This window comes from Macaca fascicularis, chromosome 11 (assembly GCF_037993035.2).
Source record: "Macaca fascicularis isolate 582-1 chromosome 11, T2T-MFA8v1.1".
Lineage (NCBI taxonomy): Eukaryota > Metazoa > Chordata > Mammalia > Primates > Cercopithecidae > Macaca > Macaca fascicularis.
Genome location: NC_088385.1, coordinates 126,843,249 through 126,863,291, shown reverse-complemented (window position 1 = coordinate 126,863,291; position 20,043 = coordinate 126,843,249). Strand labels below are relative to the sequence as shown.

At 44.9% G+C, this 20,043-nt stretch overlaps 1 protein-coding gene across 19 annotated transcripts in view; it reads left to right on the top strand.

Annotated features, from left to right (window-relative positions):
• The window catches only part of CIT (citron rho-interacting serine/threonine kinase), a 195,767-nt gene that overhangs the window by 13,270 nt on the left and 162,454 nt on the right, over positions 1-20,043 (top strand). For all 19 annotated transcript variants that reach the window (XR_012420746.1, XR_012420745.1, XM_074008011.1 and 16 more), the window contains exons 4-5: positions 6,094-6,269; positions 13,616-13,717. Coding sequence is in view for 16 of the 19 variants with exons in the window: in XM_074008009.1 (XP_073864110.1) it covers positions 6,094-6,269; positions 13,616-13,717 (278 nt within the window). In the remaining 3 variants the exon portion in view is untranslated. The remainder of the gene's footprint in view (positions 1-6,093; positions 6,270-13,615; positions 13,718-20,043) is intronic.

Below are 20,043 nucleotides of genomic sequence, written 5' to 3'. Positions count from 1 at the left end.
CCCAGCACTTTGGGAGGTCGAGGAGGGTGGATCACGAGGTCAAGAGATTGAGACCATCCTGGCCAGCACGGTGAAACCTTGTCTGTATACTAAAAATACAAAAATTCGCCAGGTGTGGTGGCTTGCACCTGTAGTCCCAGCTACTCAGGAGGCTGAGGCAGGAGAATTGCTTGAACCTGGGAGGCGGAGGTGGCAGTGAGCCAAGATTGCGCCACTGCACTCTAGCCTGGCAACAGAGTGAGACTCTGTCTCAAAAACAAACAAACAAAAAGCAAAAAACCTTTTATTTTAGGTCCACAGGTAAATGTACAGGTTTGTTATGTAGGTAAACTTGTCTTGGGGTTTGTTATAGATTATTTTGTCACCTAGGTACTAAGCCTAGTAACCAATAGTTATTTTTTCAGATTGTCTCCCTCCTCCCTTCCTCTGTCCTCTACTAGGCTCCAGTGTCTGTTGTTCCCTTCTTTGTGTCCTTGTGTTCTCATCCTTTAGCTCTCATTTATACGTGAGAACATGTGATATTTGCTTTTCTGTTCCTGCATTAGTTTGCTAAGGATAATGTCAACCTCTTTTTTTTTTTTGATACAGAGTCTTGCTCTGTAGCCTAGGCTGGAGTGCAGTAGCGCGGTCTTTGCTCACTGCAACCTCTGCCTCCCTGGTTCAAGTGATTCTCTTGCCTTAGCGTCCTGAGTAGCTGGGACTACAGGTGTGCACCACCATGCCAGGCTAATTTTTCTATTTTAGTAGAGACAGGGTTTCACCATGCTGGCCACGCTGGCTTCCAACTCCTGACCTCATGATCCACCTGCCTTGTCCTCCCAAAGTGCTGGGATTACAGGTGTGAGTCACTACGCCCGACCCAATGTCAGCCTCTTTTTTAAGAGGACTAATCCCATTCATGGGGATGGAGCCCTCATGATTTAACCACTTCCCTAAAGGTCCTACCTCTTTTTTTTTTTTTTTTTCCAAGACAGTCTTGGTCTGTCACCCAGGCTGGAGTGCAGTGGTGCAGTCTTGGCTCACTGCAACCTCCGCCTCCCAGGTTCAGGTGATTCTCCTGCCTCAACCTCCCGAGTAGCTGGGATTACAGGTGCCTGCCACCATGCCCGGCTAATTTTTTTGTATTTTTAGTAGAGTAGCGGTTTCACCATGTTAGCCAGTCTGGTCTTGAACTCCTGACCTCAAGTGATCCGCCCAAAATGCTGGGATTACAGGTGTGAGCCACTGTGGCCAGCCCCTAAAAGTCCTACCTCGTAATAGTATTACACTGGGGATTACGTTTCAACATGAATTTTGCGGGGGCAAGGGGCACAAACATTTAGATTATAGCACATCACATACATAGTAAGAGAAAAATCCCTCCAAATCTTACCTGAGATAATCACTGCTAACAGATTGCTGTATAGTATTCCAATTTTGTGTGTGTCTTAAAAATATTTATTATGGAAATTTAAAAACATACCCCACGGTGGCCAGGTGTGGTGGCTCACGCCTGTAATCCTGGCACTTTGGGAGCCCGAGGCGGGTGTATTACTTGAGGTCAGGAATTTGAGACCAGCCTGGCCAAAATGGTGAAACCCAGTCTCCTAAAAATACAAAAATTAGCCGGGTGCGGTGGGCACTTGTAGTTCCAGCTACTCGGGAGACCAAAGCATGAGAATTGCTTGAACCCTGGAGGCGGAGGTTGCAGTGAGCCAAGACCACGCCATTGCACTCCAGCCAGGGTGACAGAGTGAGACTGCATCCCAGAAACAAACAAACAAACAAACGTTATTTTTTCAAATAGTTATTTTTTTCAAATTGTCTCCCTCCTCTCATCTTGGTTTGTTTAAACCAGAGAAAACTCCCTGCCTGTAAGGAATATGTGTTCTAATGGAGACTGAGCCATCTTGTTATGGGCAGACTCGTAGGCTGTTTCAACTTTCCTCTTGATAAACCTTTGGGTGGTTTCTGATTATTTTTCTGTTACAACTGTTTTTATCGTGCACATCTTTGTGTACATCTTTTTTGAGCACACGTGCAAGTATTTCTGTAGACAATGGATGATTCCTAGAAATTGAAAGGTTGAATTCCCATGTTCCAAAAAAGGAAGCAATACACCCCGCTATGTTGGCTTTTGCTCTTGGGTCCAGATGATATCTGACAGAGTTATTCTCTGATTGCATTTTCTTTTCTTTTCTTTTTTTTTTTTTTGAGACGGAGTCCGAGTTTCGCTCTTGTTGCCTAGGCTGGAGTGCAATGGCGTGATCTCAGCTCACTGCAGCCTCTGCCTCCCAGGTTCAAGTGATTCTCCTGCCTCAGCCTCCTAAGTAGCTGGGATTACAGGCATGCACCACCACACCTGGCTAATTTTTTGTATTTTCCATAGAGATGGGGTTTCACCATGTTAGCCAAGATGGTCTTGAACTTCTGACCTCAGGTGATCCACCTGCCTCAGCCTCCCAAAGTGCTGGGATTACAGGCGTGAGCCATGGCGCCTGGCTCTATGACTGCATTTTCACAGTGCTTTGGGTCCTTATCTCTACCTCAGTACCTCAATATTCAATGCCCACTGGACCCTTAGATACTGCAGCTAAAAGTGCACAGGGGTGAAGAGTGATGTGACGGTTTTAGGGTCACAGAAGTAGCTGGTATAGAGAGAAGTTGTGAAGTTCTTTTTTTTTTTTTTTTGGAGACAAAATCTCACTCTATCTCCCAGGCTGGAGTGCAGTGGCTCGATCTCAGCTCATCACAACCTCTGTCTCCCTGGTTCAAGTGATTCTTATGCCTCAGCCTCCCGACTAGCTGGGATTATAGGCATGTGCCACCACACCCAGCCAATTTTTTGTATTTGGTAGAGATGGGGTTTCACCATGTTGGCCAGGCTGATCTCGAACTCCTGACCTCAGGTGATCCACCCACCTGGGCTTCCCAAAGTGCTGGGATTACAGGCCTGAGCCATTGTACTGGTCTTTTTTTTTTTTTTTTTAAATAATCATAGGCTTGAATGTAGCCTCTCATCTGTTTGCCTTAATAATCCAAAAGTCTTTAGATAAAGAAATGGAGATTTGAAATGGCTTCTCAGAATTCCAAGATAGTGTTGTCGTGGTTTTGCCTGCAAAGCAACGTGGTCTGTCTCCTTGTGCAGTTGAGATACCTGGTGGTCGCCAGTGACAGACCCAGTTATTAAGTTGGACACCGCTGTAAGCAACTTTGTAAACAATCCAAGCCATAATGAAGAATTAGGAGAGATTGACTTTGTGTATGAGCAATAAGAAAATCCAGTTCAATCCAGCAAGTTTTTGGGGAATTATAATTCAAAACGCAAATACTTGATCTGAAAGAAACTTGGAAAGAGACAGGGAAGGAAGACGGGCTTGTTACAGCATTGCCAGGGCAAAAGGAAAATACTGTATAGCTTTTAATTTTGCTTCTTCATGGCGTTCCCCATGTAGATGCCCTAGATTTGTTTTTTACAGTGGTCACGACTTCGTGTGGATCCACCCAGCACTCTTGCCTGGTTCCCCAAGGGACCAAGGGAAGGTGTATTCAGGATGACTGCTGAAGTGAGGGGTGGGGTCTGTGGCTTAGAAGACTCTAATACTGTGGCACTCATTATATATGCCTTTGACCCAAGAGATTTCAACTCCACCCGTGCAACAAAGGAAGAGGGTGGGCAAGACCAGTTACAGTTGCAGGCTGAGTGTGATAGTTCATGCCTGTAATCCTAGTGCTTTGGGAAGCCAAGTTGGGAGGATTGCTTTAGTCCAGGAGTTTGAGACCAGCCTGGGCAGCATAATGAGACCCTACCTGTACATATGGTAGTGTGCACTATAGTCCCAGCTACTCAGGAGAATGAGGTGGCTGAAGATCCCTTGAGTCCAGGAGTTCGAGGCTGCAGTGAGCTATGATTCTATGATTTCACCACTGCATTCCAGGCTGGACAACAGAGCAAGATCATGTTCTTTTTTTTTTTTTTTTTTTTGAGATGGAATCTCACTCTGTCACCCAAGCTGAAGTGCAATGGTGCGATCTCTGCTCACTGCAACCTGCACCTCCCAGGTTAAAGTGATTCTCCTGCCTCAGCCTCCTGAGCAGCTGGGATTACAAGCAGCCACTCGTGCACAGCTAATTTTTGTATTGTTAGTAGAGATGGGAGTTTCACCATGTTGAACTCCTGACCTCAGGTGATCCACCCACCTCGGCCTCCCAAAGTGTTGGGATTACAGGTGTGAGCTACTATGCCTGGCCAATTGTGTCTCTTAAAAAAAAAAAAAAAAAAAGAAAGAAAATGAAAAAAATGACATTGGCCAACTCATTAAAATGCCAGTCACTGACTGTGGTATGAAATGTCTTTTCCCTTTGATGGACCAAGTCCGTCTCATTGGGTGAGCCACTTGCAGGGCTGAGTATGACTCTAGAATGTAACTGCTAACCTTATCTGCTGCCCAGCCATTGAAATGGCCATCCCTTCCAGTTCCCAGAAGATTCCAGTGTGTGTTTGGGATTTTAAGACAGTCCCTTGGTCTTTAGTGTGGCATCATTCTGCCGGATTCTCCAGGGTAATTTTGATTATAAGAATTGCTTGCCTGCCCATGTTGTGTAATGCCTGTATATGATGCTGTTCCCTTGTAATGTGCAGGATTAAATTTTTGGGTCAGCCACTGCTGCTCCCCTTCATTCCTGCAGGTCATTAGGGTCATCGCACATCTAGCGATGTATCAGATCAGTGTATCTAGAGTGTTAATAAACATGTTAGATTCCAAATCTGCTGTCCATTTAGTCCATACTTCATACGTTGAGGATCTCTGACTGAAAGATTAGACTTGGAAAAAGAATGAGACTGTATGGTAAGAAAAAGATAGTTGCAAATCCATTTGGACATGAGGCATGTCAGCCCTGCAGAGCAGATGTCAGGGCCCCATTTGGTTCTCTGAGTGCTAAGCCCTTCTGCCTACCACGCTTTTTTTTTTTTTTTTTAATTTTTATTTATTTATTTATTTTTGGAGATGGAGTCTTGCTCTGTCGCCCAGGCTGTGATGCAGTGGCAAAATCTCGGCTCACTGCAAGCTCCGCCTCCTGGGTTCACACCATCCTCCTGCCTCAGCCTCCCGAGTAGCTGGGACTACAGGTGCCCGCCACCACACCTGGCTTATTTTTTTTAGTAGCGAGGGGGTTTCACCATGTTAGCCAGGATGGTCTTGATCTCCTGACCTCGTGATCCGCCCACCTCAACCTCCCAAAGTGCTGGGATTACAGGTGTGAACCCCCACGACCGGCCTCCATGCTTTATTTTTTTAGAGACAGAGTTTCACTCTGTCACCCAGATTGGAGTGCAGTGACACGATCTCAGCTCATTGCATCCTCTGCCTCCCAGGTTCAAGTGTTTCTTGTGCCTCAGCCCCGAGTAGCTGGAATTACGGGCATGCATCACCACACCTGGCTAATTTTTGTATTTTTAGTAGAGATGGGGTTTCACCATGTTGGCCAGGCTGGTCTTGAACTCCTGACCTCCAGTGATCCACCTGCCTAGGCCTCCCAAAGTGTTGGGATTACAGGTGTCAGCCACCATGCCCAGCCCCCTCTGCCCCTTTAAGCACTGCCACATATTAAATCTACGAAGGCATTACTGATACAATCCAAGGAAGATGAACCTTGGGCTAGTGGGATAAAACTAAGTACATGTAGTTTGAATGGAATGACCTGGAAGCCAGGTCCCAAGTTGGTCTAAATTAGACTCTTGTTGACTATGTCACACTGTAAACCAGTCTAAATGCTGATAAGCATGCTTGACCAAACACTGCCCTGCAGCCTTCAGAGAGGAAGAAGGAAAACATAATTTGTATCCTCTCTCCCTATTTTCTGAGTCTATGGGATTCAAATTGTAGCTGCCATGGAAACTGTACTTTGGAATTTCTGGAGTCCTTAATTTTAACTTAACATATAAAAACACTTTTGTACTGATTTTATAATTATTCATGATGGATGAGAAAGTGAATGTCTTTGACAGTGAGGGAAGCTATCCGAACGCTATTTTCTTTTTTTTTTCTTTCATAAAGATGCATATATTTGCATGCTTTATTTACCTGGGGATAACTCTTGCATCTTTTGCAGATTCCGACACCATAGCTGAGTTACAGGAGCTCCAGCCTTCGACAAAGGACTTTGAAGTCAGAAGTCTTGTAGGTTGTGGTCACTTTGCTGAAGTGCAGGTGGTGAGAGAGAAGGCAACCGGGGACATCCATGCTATGAAAGTGATGAAGAAGAAGGCTTTATTGGCCCAGGAGCAGGTAGGAGGATTTTAACATCATGCTTGTCCACTTTCTGTACCGGAGTGTTCATTGCAAAGACGAGAATCTGCTGCACTGGCGTCTAGGATCGAGCACGTTTTCCTCTGTGACTATTTAATGATGGTTGGGTCAAAAAGGGCTCTTGTGTTCTTAGCTCATCTTCTTGAACTGATGTTGGCTAATTTTGAAGGCTCACAAATTCCTCTTGATGTATCATGTTTCTATAGTTGTGATTTATTTCAGTACCAAGTTGGCCTTTTAACTAATGAATTTAAGATGATCTTTTATGACCGCTAGCTGGGGACTCAGGATATACATATGGTGGGGTGAATCGCATTGCTTTTGTACACGCTTTAGATATTTGTGTTGTGGGCATATGGATTTGGTTTTAAAACAGGCCTTTGAAGAAATCAAATAAAATTCTTTGTTATGTGGCTAGGGAGTTGCTTGTTTGAGAGCAGGTAGAACGTTATCTTTTTTGTTGTGGTATTTTTCTTTCTTTTAAACAAGGCTACTGTCTCTCGACATTGATTCTTTTGCTGTGTTTTAGAGAGATGGCCATCAGCCTTGGAATTCAGAGAGTAATTTATTACTTACAGACATTTTAGTGCACATGATATGTCTGATAATGTACCCAGCTCTGCAGGAAGCTCGCAAAAGGAATAGAAGTCCCATGGCTGTTATTTTCAGGGTTTAAAAACAACCTTGGAAAGTGTAGGAAAAATGCAAATGTATAAAGCAGGTGCTTACCAGCTAAAGTATCACAGAAGCGGGAGAGCAATTAGCAAATTAATTAATGATGATGTGAGGGGAGATGTTGTGGGTGAGCAAGGGACAGTTAGGGACATTTCTCACTGATGGGGGGAAATGTAGGTTCTGGGCACAGAGAAGTGATGAGAACATGTTGGGTAGAAGTGTGACATTCTGGAGTACTAGAATGCTATGCAAGTGTGTGTGTGGGTGTGTGTGTGTGTTCAGTGGTTCAGAACAGACTGGGAAATGGCGAAATGAGGACATTTGGGTGGGGAGGGGGAAATGGGTGGGAAACTCAAAAACCTTTTTTTAAAAAATTGTGGTAAAATATATATAACATAAAGTGTACCATTTTAACCATTTTTAAATGTGCAACTGAGTGGTATTCAATGCATTCATGATGTTGTACAACCATGACCACTATCCATTTCTAGAACTTTTCTATCCCAAACAGAAACTCTCTATCCATTATACAATACCTCCCCATTCCCCCAAGAACCAGTTTTTGAATTGCAGTTTACTTTGTGAGGCTGTTGGGGATTATTTAGACCTCTGGAAGGAGGAGGTTGGGATCAGAGTCTGGCCCTGTGGACTTCAGTGACTTTGTGTGCCCTCCAATCAGAGAAGCGGTGGAGGGCAGGAAGCTGCTTGTCAGGATCTGAGAGTGGCTTCTGTGTTTAGCAATAAAATGTGAGCAACATAATAGAAAGGAAAAGTGACGACATGGCAGATAATTTGGAAGAGAGGAGTGGAAGATGCTCACTCAGCCTCCCAGCTCCTGAGAAAGAACTGTGTCTCATCAGTTCACACTACCTGAGCATCTGCTGTGTCTGGTATGTTTCTAGGTCCTGGGGAAGAGGCATTACATGTAGCCCTGACCTTGTGATACTTATGTTTTTGATGGGAAATAGTGCATGTAAAAAGAAAATAATCCAATAGACCACACGGCAGGCAAACAATAGAGACATTCAAATAGGTATGCCTTCCTCCAGGCGAATGGCCTGAAATGACCGTGTGGAAGTGTGGGCTGGGGGCTTATAAAATTATACACATACAGGCGCTAACTAAAGCCGCCTATTCATTCCTTAAGAGGATGCATAGAAAAGAAAAGTAGGGTCCTTAACTGAGCCATTTGGAATTTAAGGGCATGAGAGGAGAGAAGCTAGCACAAGGAGCAAAGGAAAAGAAGCGCCCGAGAGGAGGGAGGGATGCTGTTCTGCAGACAAGTCCGAGGCCTCTCCTGGGAGAGGCCCGCACACCTGCCCAGGTTCTCTGACAGCTGGAAGGGGTCCTCAGAGACTATTTATTTATTTATTTAGAGACGGAGTCTTGCTCTGTCGCCCAGGCTGGAGTGTGGTGGCACGATCTCGGCTCACTGCAAGCTCCGCCTCCCGGGTTCACACCATTCTCCTGCCTCAGCCTCCCAAGTAGCTGGGACTACAGGTGCCCACCACCACGCCCAGCTAATTTTTTTGTATTTTTAGTAGAGACGGGGTTTCACCATGTTAGCCAGGATGGTCTCCATCTCCTGACCTCGTGATTCCCCCGCCTTGGCCTCCCAAAGTGTTGGGATTACAGGCGTGAGCCACCACGCCTGGCCGACTGTTTCTATTATTTTAGAGACAGGGTCTCACTGTCATCTGTGCCGGAATGCAGTGGTGTGGTCATAGCTCACTGTATCTTCAAACTCCTGGGCTTAAGGGACCCTCCCGCCTCAGCCTCTCAAGTAGCTGGGACCATAGGCATGTGCTGCCACACCCAGTTCACTTTATTATTTATTTATTTATTTATTTATTTATTTATTTATTTAGAGAATGAGTCTCACTCTGTTGCCCAGGCTAGAGTGCAGTGGTGCAAACTCGGCTCACTGCAACCTCCGCCTTCCAGGTTCAAGTGATTCTCCTGGCTCAGCCTCCTGAGTAGCTGGGATTACAGGTGCCTGCCACCACACCTGGCTAATTTTTGTATTTTTAGTAGAGGGGGGAGTTTCACCATGTTGGTCAGGCGGCTGGTCTCGAACTTCTGACCTTGTGGTCTGCCTGCCTCGGCCTCCCAAAGTGCTGGGATTACAGGTGTGAGCCACTGCGCCCGGCCCACTTTATTATTTTAAAAACTCTTTTTATTTTTATTTTTTTGAGACAGAGTCCACTGGAGTTCAGTGGCTCGATCTCACTCACCGCACCCTCTGCCTCCTGGGTTCAAGTGATTCTTGTGCTTCAGCCTCCCTAGTAGCTGGGACTACAGGCGGGCACCACCATGTCTGGCTAATGTTTTTTGTATTTTTTAGTAGAGACAGAGTTTTGCCGTGTTGGCCAGGCTGGTCTCGAACTCCTGACCTCAAGTGATCTGGCCACTTCAGCCTCTCAAAGTACTGGGATTACAGGTGTGAGCCACTGTGCCCAGCCCCCAACTAACTTTAAAAAAAAATTTTGTGAGCCAGGCGCGGTGGCTCACGCCTGTAATCCCAGCACTTTGGGAGGCCAAAGCAGGCAGATTACTTGAGGTTGGGAGTTCGGGACCAGCCTGACCAACATGGAGAAACCCCATCTCTACTAAAAATACAAAAAATTAGCTGGGTGTGGTGGCACATGCCTGTAATCCCAGCTACTCGGGAGCTGAGGCAGGAGAATCGCTTGAACCTGGGAGGCAGAGGTTGCAGTGAGCTTAGATCATGCCATGCACTCCAGCCTGGGCAACAAGAGCAAACGCTCCATCTCAAAAAAAAAAAAAAAGAAAAATTGTGTAGAGGTGGGATCTCCGTATGTTGCCCAGGCTGGTCTTGAACTCCTGGCCTCAAGTGATCCTTCCATCTCCCCCTCCCAAAGTGTTGGGATTACAGGCATGAGCCACGCCTCCTGGCTGAGACTGCTTATTTTATTTATTTTTAATTTTTTTTTTTGTTTGGAGACTGCTTATTTTAATGGAAGCTTCAGGGGTCAGACAGAGTCAGTGGTGAGCAAGCAAAGGTGTAGACTGTTCAGTTCAGCCTTCCTTGGACACCTTTTATGTGCCAGACAAAAGAAGGATCAGCATCAGGTGTAGTAAATTACTGGGGTTAGGTTGCTGTTTCCCAAATGCGTTAGATTTATCTCTGGTAGTGTGAAATCTCATGATTTTAGGTAGTACATGGACAACCTATGTAAAAATATTTAATAGTTTAATATTAACTAACATATCAAAACCTGTAACTTTGCTCACACCTGTAATCCCAGCACTTTGGGAGGCCAAGGCGGGAGGATGGTTTGGGCCCAGGAGTTTGAGACCAGCTTAGGTGACACGGCAAGACCCTGTCTCTAAAACAAAACAAAACAAACAAACAAACAAATAAACAAATCCCCTGTAACTTGTTCTAACAATAACCTAAACAATTTTTTAAATTTAAAATTAAATAAAAAAAAATTGAAACAGTAACCATTTCTTTTGTTTTTTTTTTGGAGACAGAGTCTTGCTTTGTCACCTAGGCTGGAGTGCAGGGGCACAGTGTCTGCTCACTGCAACCTCTGCCTCCTGGGTTCAAATGATTCTCCTGTCTCAGCCTTCTGAATAGGTGGGATTACAGGTTCTCTCCACCATGCCCGGCTAATTTTTGTATTTTTAGTAGAGACGGTGTTTCACCACGTTGGCTAGGCTAGTCTTGAACTCCTGACCTCAAGTGATCTGCCTGCCTTGGCCTCCCAAAGTGTTGGGATTACAGGCGTGAGCCACCGCGCCTGGCCAACAATCACAAATTTATAGAAAAGTTGCAAGTACAGTATAGTCAGGGTTCTTAAGGGAAATGGAACCAGTAGGAGATAGATATGTAATCATCTAGGATTATAAATTGACACAAGACTAACCATCACATACAGTATAAACAACTTTTTTTCTTAAACCATTTGATAGATACACAATGAATATATACGTAGAATATATATACACACACACAATGTATATACACATAGAATATATATTGCATACAGAATATATATACACAGAAATATATATGTACACATGCATAGAATATATTTACATATATATGCATATATATAATTTATTTATTTTAAGCAGTTGATTTACACAGTTTTTTTTTTTTTTTTTTTTAAGACACAGTCTCGCTTAGTCACCCAGGCTAGAGTGCAGTGGTGAGATTTCAGCTCACCGCAACCTCTGCCTCCCGGGTTCAAGTGATTCTCCTGCCTCAGCCCCACAAGTGGCATGCCACCACACCCAGCTAGTTTTTGTATTTTTTAGTAGAGACGGAGTTTCACCATGTTGGCTAGGCTGGCCTCAAACTCCTGACCTCAAGTGATCTGCCCGCCTCGGCCTCCCAAAGTGCTGGGATTTCAGGCATGAGCCACCATGCCCAGCACCCATAATGTCTTTTAGAATAAAACAATCGAGTTGAGGATCACACGTGACACTTAATTGTCCTGTCTCTTTAGTCTCCTTCAATCTGGAGCAGTTCTTTGATTTTTCCTGGACTCTCACGACCTTGACAATTCTGATGATTATAGGCCAGTTATTTTGTAAAATTTGAATTTGTCTGATGTTGCTTATATTTAGATTCAGGGTCTTGATCTTTGGCTGGAATATCACAGACAAGATGCTCTGTTCTTTTTTTTTTTTTTTTTTTTGAGATGGTGTCTTGCTCTGTCGCCCAGGCTGGAGGGCAGTGGCCGGATCTCAGCTCACTGCAAGCTCTGCCTCCCGGGTTTACGCCATTCTCCTGCCTCAGCCTCCCGACAAGATGCTCTGTTCTTATTGCATCCAAGCAGGCGACTCTCAGTTTCAATTTATCATATTCATGTTGATGCTCACTTTGATCACTTGATTAACGTGATGCCAGTTATGCTTTTCTGCTTGTGGAGTTACTCCTTCCTCCTTCGTAATTTTATTTATTTTATTTTTCTTAGAGACAGGGTCTTGCTTGGTTGCCCAAGCTGGAGTGCAGTGGTGCGATCTTGGCTCACTGTAGCGTTGAACTCCTGGGCTCAAGTAATCCACCTGCCACAGCCTCCTGAGTAACTGAGACTATAAGCACACATCACCACACCCAGCTAATCTTTGTATTGTAGAGATGGGGTCTCACTATGTTGTCCATGCTGGTCTCTAACTCCTGGCCTCAAGCGGTCCTCCTGCCTTGGCCTCCCAAAGCGCTGGGATGATAGGCATGAGCCACTGCACCCAGCCTCCTTTGTAATTAAAAAAGTGTTTTTTGGAGAGTTACTTTCAAATGATGGAAATATTTTGTATCTATGTGGACTTGCATTTTCCTATTTCAGTCAGTGAGTTATAATCCATTTCTGTCACGAGTTTTATACTTAAATTGTTCCCAATTTGGCCACTGAGAACCTTTTTAGGTTAGCTTTTGTGTCCTTTTCACTTGTCCCCAAGATTCATTGAATACTTTCCTGCTTTCTGGTATAGCAAGATGTTCAGGTTCTTTTGGTAATTTTACTTTCTCTGCCCTGGCTCTGGCATCAGTCATTTCTCAGAGGAGCCCTGTTCCTTTCAGTGGACAATGGTGTTTAGAGGCCGAGATCTGGACATTGGGTATTTTCATTGCTACTGGGGTGTCACTACTCCCAGACCCCTTTCAGTGGACAGCACTAAGGAATATACATATGTATATACGGTATATATCCACCTACACGTGCACGTGTGCACACACGCACACACACACGCACATACATTTACATCTATATTTGTGTATCTATGTCTATATATTGAAAACTGTGGCTGGGCACAGTGACTCATGCCTTTAATCTCAGCATTTTGGGAGGCTGAGGCAAGAGGATCACTTGAAGCCAGGAGTTCAAGACCAGCTTGGGAAACATAGAGACTCTGTCTCTACAAAAATAAAAAGGGAAAACCATGAGTTCACACCAGTACCCCCAGTTCCAATCCAACTTCACAGGGTTCATTTTAGTTTTCACCCTTTCCATGTTTGTAATTCTCTTCTCTGACATTATACCCTTAATATGTTTACCTATTTTATGCATCTGTGTGCATCCAATCTACTGTCTTTGTTGGTATCCCACCTCCCCTTGGTGGGTCCAGATAATCTGCTCTGTCCAGATAAGTTGCCCTTTCACGTGGATGTCTTCTTCACCCTGTGTGGGCCTGTGGTATTGGGCTGTGCCCACACGTGGGTGCCGCCCTCCTCACGTTGCTTGGGACTGGCACCCTGTCCTGGGCCACCGTGACTCTCCCCATAACCAGTATGGATGCTTACCTTGTTCCATACCAGCGAGTGGCTTTAGGACTGAATTGTTCAGGAACAGAAAAGGAAGAGAAAAATATTTACATTTAAAGAAAGGGAGTTTAAAGAATTGAGCAGGTAATATATGGAGCTGGCAAAAATTGTGACCAAAGTAGGTGAATGATTGAGATTTATGCAATTCTGGGCTAAGTGACAGCCCCTTCCTTGCCTCCTTCCCTCCCTCCCTCCCTTCCTTCCTCCCTTGTTTCCTCCTTCCTTCCTTCCTTCTTCTTTCTTTTTTTTTTTTTAAGCTAGAAATATCTGTTTAGGCATAAAGACAGAGGAAAATACTTTTTTCCCCCTCTCACACTTAATTCTTTATAATTTTCTAAGCGGTTTCTTTTTTTCCTAGGTTTCATTTTTTGAGGAAGAGCGTAACATACTATCTCGAAGCACAAGCCCGTGGATCCCCCAATTACAGTATGCCTTTCAGGACAAAAATCACCTTTATCTGGTGAGTCTTTACATCTGTCTCTCTGGAATTAGCCTAACACTCTGACACTCAGATGCCTGTGGTAAAACTGAATGTGGTTCTTGCCCATGTGGTCTCATTCATTCAAAGGCTTTCTTGCCTTACAGGTGTCTCCCTGGTTTCCTCTTTATAAAGATCAAGAGCTAACCCATTTAGAAACAGCCTCATTGATTGTTGCATATTGTAGCTGTGGCTTTAAGGCAATAATAGGAAATCATTTATTGGGGGACTAGTCTGTTATTACGTATAAGAGAATGTTGCTTTAATTTTTAAAAACTTCCTGTGTTAGCTTGCTTAGGATAAAAAAAAAGGTAATAATTCATGGTTGTGATAAGAAAATGCAAACACTGTAGAAATGCATGAAGTTGAAGGGAAAGCCCCCCATTTTCTTTTCTCTTCTTTTTTTATTGACACAGAGTCTCGCTCTGTCACTCAGGCCGGAGTTCAGTGGTGCAATCTCGGCTCACTGCAATCTCCGCCTCCCAGGTTCAAGTGATTCTTCTGCCTCAGCCTCCCAAGTAGCTGGGATTACAGGTGTGTGTCACCACGCCCAACTAATTTTTGTATTTTTAGTAGAGATGGGATTTTATCACATTGACCGGGCTGGCCGCAAACTCCTGACCTCAAATGATCCACCTGTCTCAGCCTCCCAAAGTGTTGGGGTTATAGGCGTGAGCCACTCTGCCCAGTCCCTCTGTTTTATTTTCTAATCCTCTTCCCTAGGGGAAGAAATGTTAAATGGTTACATAAGCTCTTCCTTTCTGACCCTTAACTATGCTCTGTGGGAGCATGGTGGGGATATTTTTCTTTTCTTCTTTTTTTGAGACCAGGTCTCACTTTGCCACCCAGGCTGGAGTTCAGTGGCATGAACATGGCTCACTGCAGCCTTAACTTCCTGGGCTCCAACAATCCTCCCACCTCAGCCTCCTGGGTGTACACCACTGCACCTGGCTAATTTTTTTTTTTTTTTTTTTTTTTTTTTGAGACGGAGTCTCGCTCTGTCGCCCAGGCTGGAGTGCAGTGGCCGGATCTCAGCTCACTGCAAGCTCTGCCTCCTGGGTTTACGCCATTCTCCTGCCTCAGCCTCCCGAGTAGCTGGGACCACAGGCGCCCACCACCTCACCCAGCTAGTTTTTTGTATTTTTTAGTAGAGACGGGGTTTCACCGTGTTAGCCAGGATGGTCTCGATCTCCTGACCTCGTGATCCGCCCGTCTCGACCTCCCAAAGTGCTGGGATTACAGGCTTGAGCCACCGCGCCCGGCCAATTTTTGTATTTTTAGTAGAGATGGAGTTTTGCCATGTTGCCCAGGCTGGTTTTGATCTCTTGAGCTCAAGCGATCTTCCTGCCTTGGCCTTCCAAAGTGCTGGGATTACAGGTGTGAGCCACCGTGCCCAGCCCCGGTGGGGGATACTTTTATATCCTCATGTGTATAGTTGCTTTATAAAAATGGTATGTCACTCTATGCTTGGCTCTCCAGCTTGCTGTTGCCTTTCACCAGTGTATCCCAGACATCCTTTCTTCCTTGTCAGTCACGCAGGTCTACTTTATTCTTTGAGCAGTGGCATAATTTTCCCTGATGTGTATATAGCATAAGTAATAAAATGCTAAAATTCATTTTGGGGCCTTGTTTAGGTTCTTGAGGGATTAAATTCCTAAATTTAAAGAGTGTATCCTAGAAACAATTTTTGTTCCTGATTCAGCCCTCAAAAGAAGACTGTCATGTTACCCTGAATGGAGATAAACAGGCTCACGTGAGAGAAAAGGTACGAGAGAGATGAACTCCCACGTATCTTAAACTTCTACTGGCCAGTTTTTGAGGAATTTGCTGCTTTTATTTCTGACCTAAAATAAATAAGTTTATTTGTCTTGGTTTCATATTAGTTGAGAACCCAGTGCCTGGAGAGAAGTTTTCCTTGTCCTCTGAGTGAGGACATTCACATACGAATCTATTGGAAGACTGGCTTTGACTGACCACATGTGCCTTCAGAACCAATGCCATGGCTCTTAGGTGTATGGCCTGAAACACCCTTTCTTAAATATTGCCTTAGAAGCTTTCCTTCTTTGAGACTTGGGACATGGAACCCTCATCTTCACAGATGACTTTAGTGTGTTTCTAGGGTTGCTGGTGTTCCAGGACATTTGTTGCAGATGCAATATTTACCTTGTGCTCTCTGCATCTTAGGGAGCTTCTCATGTTTGAATGTATTAACGGACTTTTTTTTTTTTTTTTGAGACAAAGTCTCGCTTTGTCTCCAGGCTGGTGTCACCCAGACTGGAGTGCAATGGCTCAGTCTCAGCTCACTGCAACCTCCACCTCCTGGGTTCAAGTGATTCTCTTACCTCAGCCTCCCAAGTAGTTGGGATTACAGGTGCATGCCACCATACCCTGCTAATTTTTGTATTTTTAGTAGAGACAGGGTTTCGCTATGTTGGTGGGGCTGGTCTCAAACTCCTGACCTCAGGTGATCCGCCCGCCTCAGCCTCCCAAAGTGCTGGGATTACAGGTGTGAGCCACTGCGCCTTTTCTTTTTTTCTTTTCTTTTTCTGAGACAGAATCTTTCTTTGTCACCCAGGCTTGAGTGCAGTTGTGCATTCTCGGCTCACTACAACTTCCACTTCCCGGGTTCAAGTGATCCTCCTGTCTTAGCCTCCTGTGTAGCTGAGACTACAGGCGTATGCCACCACGCCCAGCTAATTTTTGTATTTTTAGTAGAGACGGGGTTTCGCCATGTGGGTTAGGCTGGTCTTGAACTCCTGACCTCAGTTGATCCACCCATCTTGGCCTCCCAAAGTGCTGGGATTACAGGCGTGAGCCATTGTGCCTAGCCTCAGGCTTCTTTATTAAGAAAAGAAGTTTGGGCCAGGCGTGATGGCTCACGCCTGTAATCCCAGCACTTTGGGAGGCCGAGGTGGGTGGATCATGAGATCAGAAGATCAAGACCATCCTGGCTAACATGGTGAAACCCTGTCTCTACTAAAAATATAAAAAATTAGCCGGACGCGGTGGCGGATGCCTATAGTCCCAGCTACTTGGGAGGTCGAAGCAGGACAATGGTGTGAACCCAGAAGGCGGAGCTTGCAGTAAGCCGAGATTATGCCACTGCACTCTAGCCTGGGCGACAGAGTGAGACGCCCCATCAAAAAAAAAAAAAAAAAAAAAAGAAAAAAAAGAAAAGAAGTTCCCTTGAAACAATAGGGCTTTTGTTTGTTTTGGTTCATGTTTGTTTGTTATTGTTGTTTTAGATACGTATTTTTTTTTAAGCGATGAGGTCTCTGTTGCAGTGGCATGATCATAGCTCACTGTAACCTCAAATTCCAGGGCTCAAGTGATTCTCCTGCTTTTGCCACCTGATTAGCTAGGACAACAGGTACAAACCACCATGCCTAGCTAATTTTTAAATTTTTCAGAGACTGGGGTCTCACTAGGTTGCCTAGGCTGGTTTTGAACTCCTGGCCCCAGGCCATCCTCCTGCCTTGGCTTCCCAAATTGTTGGGATCACAGGCGTGAGCCACGACGCCCAGCCTGTTTTAGATATTTTAATTAGAGCTCTGCAAGAGGTTTAGAACACTAACTTGTGAACATAAACTTCATTTTCAATGCCACACAGAATCTAAGAGGTCCTGGAATTAGGAAGGGCTTTGCTTTTTGAACCAAAGTTGAGAGTCCACAGTTTTCTGGTCTACTTTGCAGTGTTCAATAAACTCATATTTCTCTTCTCTGAGTTGAAGAGCTCCTCTTCTTGGTGTCTAGTCTCAGGCAGCTTATTCTTCTTAAAAGTAAGCATTATTGAAATGCTTTGGGATTTTCATACCATCAAGGTCCATTTTGGTAGAGGCGTTGACAAATTTTCCGTGTTCTGTGTAAAGGAACTCAGTTGAGGATTTAGTGGTCTGTGTGGCAGGCTACTGCTCAGTAGCTTCAGGGAAACCACTGCTTGCCTCCCCTGTGGCCAGTGAGGTTGATCAGAGGAGCCCCAGCAGGGATGCCCAAATGTAGTTTTCTTACATGTTGATGGTAGTGCTTTGTTTCATGTCTGAACAGTTCTCAAATCACATCTTCAGGAGAGTACTGTTTAGGCATTTTGATAATTTCTCACTTCGATGTCACCATTCTTATTACCACCACCTAGCTTTGTCATAGTAGAAAGAACTTTCCTTTTTCTTACGTGTGTGTGTGTGTGTGTGTGTTTGAGATGGAGTCTCATCCTGTCACCCAGGCTGGAGTGCAATGGCATGATCTCGGCTCACTGCAACCTCCGCCTCCCAGGTTATCCCGTTTCAGCCTCCCGAGTAGCTGGGATTACAGGCGTGTGCCACCACGCCTGGCTCATTTTTATATTTTTTATAGAGGTGGGGTTTACCACGTTGGCCAGGCTGGTCTTGAATTCCTGACCTCGTGATCCACCCGCCTCCACCTCCCAAAGTGCTGGGATTGCAGGCGTGAGCCACTGTGCCTGGACTTTTTTTTTTTTTTGAGACAGAGTCTTGCTCTGTTGCCCAGGATGGAGTGCAGTGGCGGGATCTTGGCTCACTGTAGCCTCCACCTTCTAGGTTCAAGCAATTCTTCTGCTTCATCCTCCTGAGTAGCTGGGATTTTCAGGTGCCCACGACCATGTCTGGCTACTTTTTGCATTTTTAGTAGAGACAGAGTTTCACCATGTTGGCCAGGCTGGTTTGTGACTCCTGACCCCAGGTGATCTGCCCGCCTCAGCCCCCCAAAGTGCTGGGATGAGCACTTGGGAGGCATGAGCCACCGCGTCCGGCCACCTTTGTCTTCTTAATTGTGGATTTAACTGCTGTGGACATCTGCTTGGGCATAGTCTTCCTGGAGTACCTCTCGGATTGGGACTCTCTGCAGATTTCTATGCTAGGACAGGCTCCCAGATGTAGGGGGCTTCCCCATTGATCTCACCACTGGCATCAGCATCCTTAGCTTCTACTCAGCTTTTCCATCCGCCATCTTGCAAGATGGAAGTTTTTTTTTTTTTTTGAGACCGAGACTCGCTCTGTCGCCAAGGCTGGAGTGCAGTGTTGTGATCTCGGCTCATCACAGCCTCCGCCTCCCGGGTTCAAGCGATTCTCCTGCCTCAGCCTCTGGAGTAGCTGGGATTATAGATAGGCGCGCACCACCACGCTCGTTTAATTTTTTGTGTTTTTAGTAGAGATGGAGCTTCACCGTGTTAGCCAGGATGGTCTCTATCTTCTGACCTCATCATCCGCCCGCTTCGGCCTCGCAAAGTGCTGGGATTACGGATGTGAGCCACCGTGCCCAGCCTGGGAGGGTTCTTAATGCAGCTGTTTTTCGGAGTTCTGGTTGCCTCAGCACATTGCCACTTGGGTCAATGACATTTTTACTCCCTTCTTTTGTAGCTCAATTGGGTATTACTGATGGGAATTTGTAATTATAAATATTTTCTTGTCTCCATTTTCTTCTCAAGTACTTTGTTGCTTTAGAGTAAAATGCTTGCTAAGGGTATAGTTTTCACATAAAAGCGCAAACTTAGCTTGGAAATTAAGATATGATCATACCTCTGCCATCCCTTATCTGTAATTCTGAAATACCTAGAGTTCTGAATAACCTCAAGTTCTTTTATTACTTGTTTATCAACAAAATCTGACTTGAACTCAGTTTTTGGCAAAACTTGATCCAAGCTGTCTTAAGGCTCTTTTTAGTCTTTATTCATTCCCTTTAGAGTGATTTCACATTTTACTATAAAATTATGAATGTGTTTGATTACGAGGTGATGTCCCAGACCCTACTGAGGGTGTTACATAATATAAAGTGTATGTATGGCTGGGCACGGTGGCTCACGCCTGTAATCCCAGCACTTTGGGAGGCCGAGGCGGGTGGATAACCTGAGTTCAGGAGTTCAAGACCAGCCTGGCCAACATGGTGAAACCCCATCTCTACTAAGAATACAAAAATTAGCCAGGTGTGATGGTGGGTGCCTGTAATCCCAGCTACTCCTTAGGCTGAGGCAGGAGAATCACTTGAACCCAGGAGGTGAAGGTTGCAGTGAGCCAAGATCATGCCAGTGCACTGCAGCCTGGGTAACAGAGCAAGACTCTGTCTCAAAAAAAAAAAAAAAAAAAAAAAAAAGTGTATGTACCACTTTACCTTTACTTTTCTGAAATCTGAAAAATTCTGAATCTGGAAGCCTATTCTGTTGCAAGATAAAGGGATCCTAGATTTATATTGGTACTGTACAGTCCTGAAATTCCATCCTATCTATTGGCCACTTTTACATCAACAAACATTTGAAGTTTGGGGAAACTTACATATCATGCTCCCCTGGCAGTTGAACA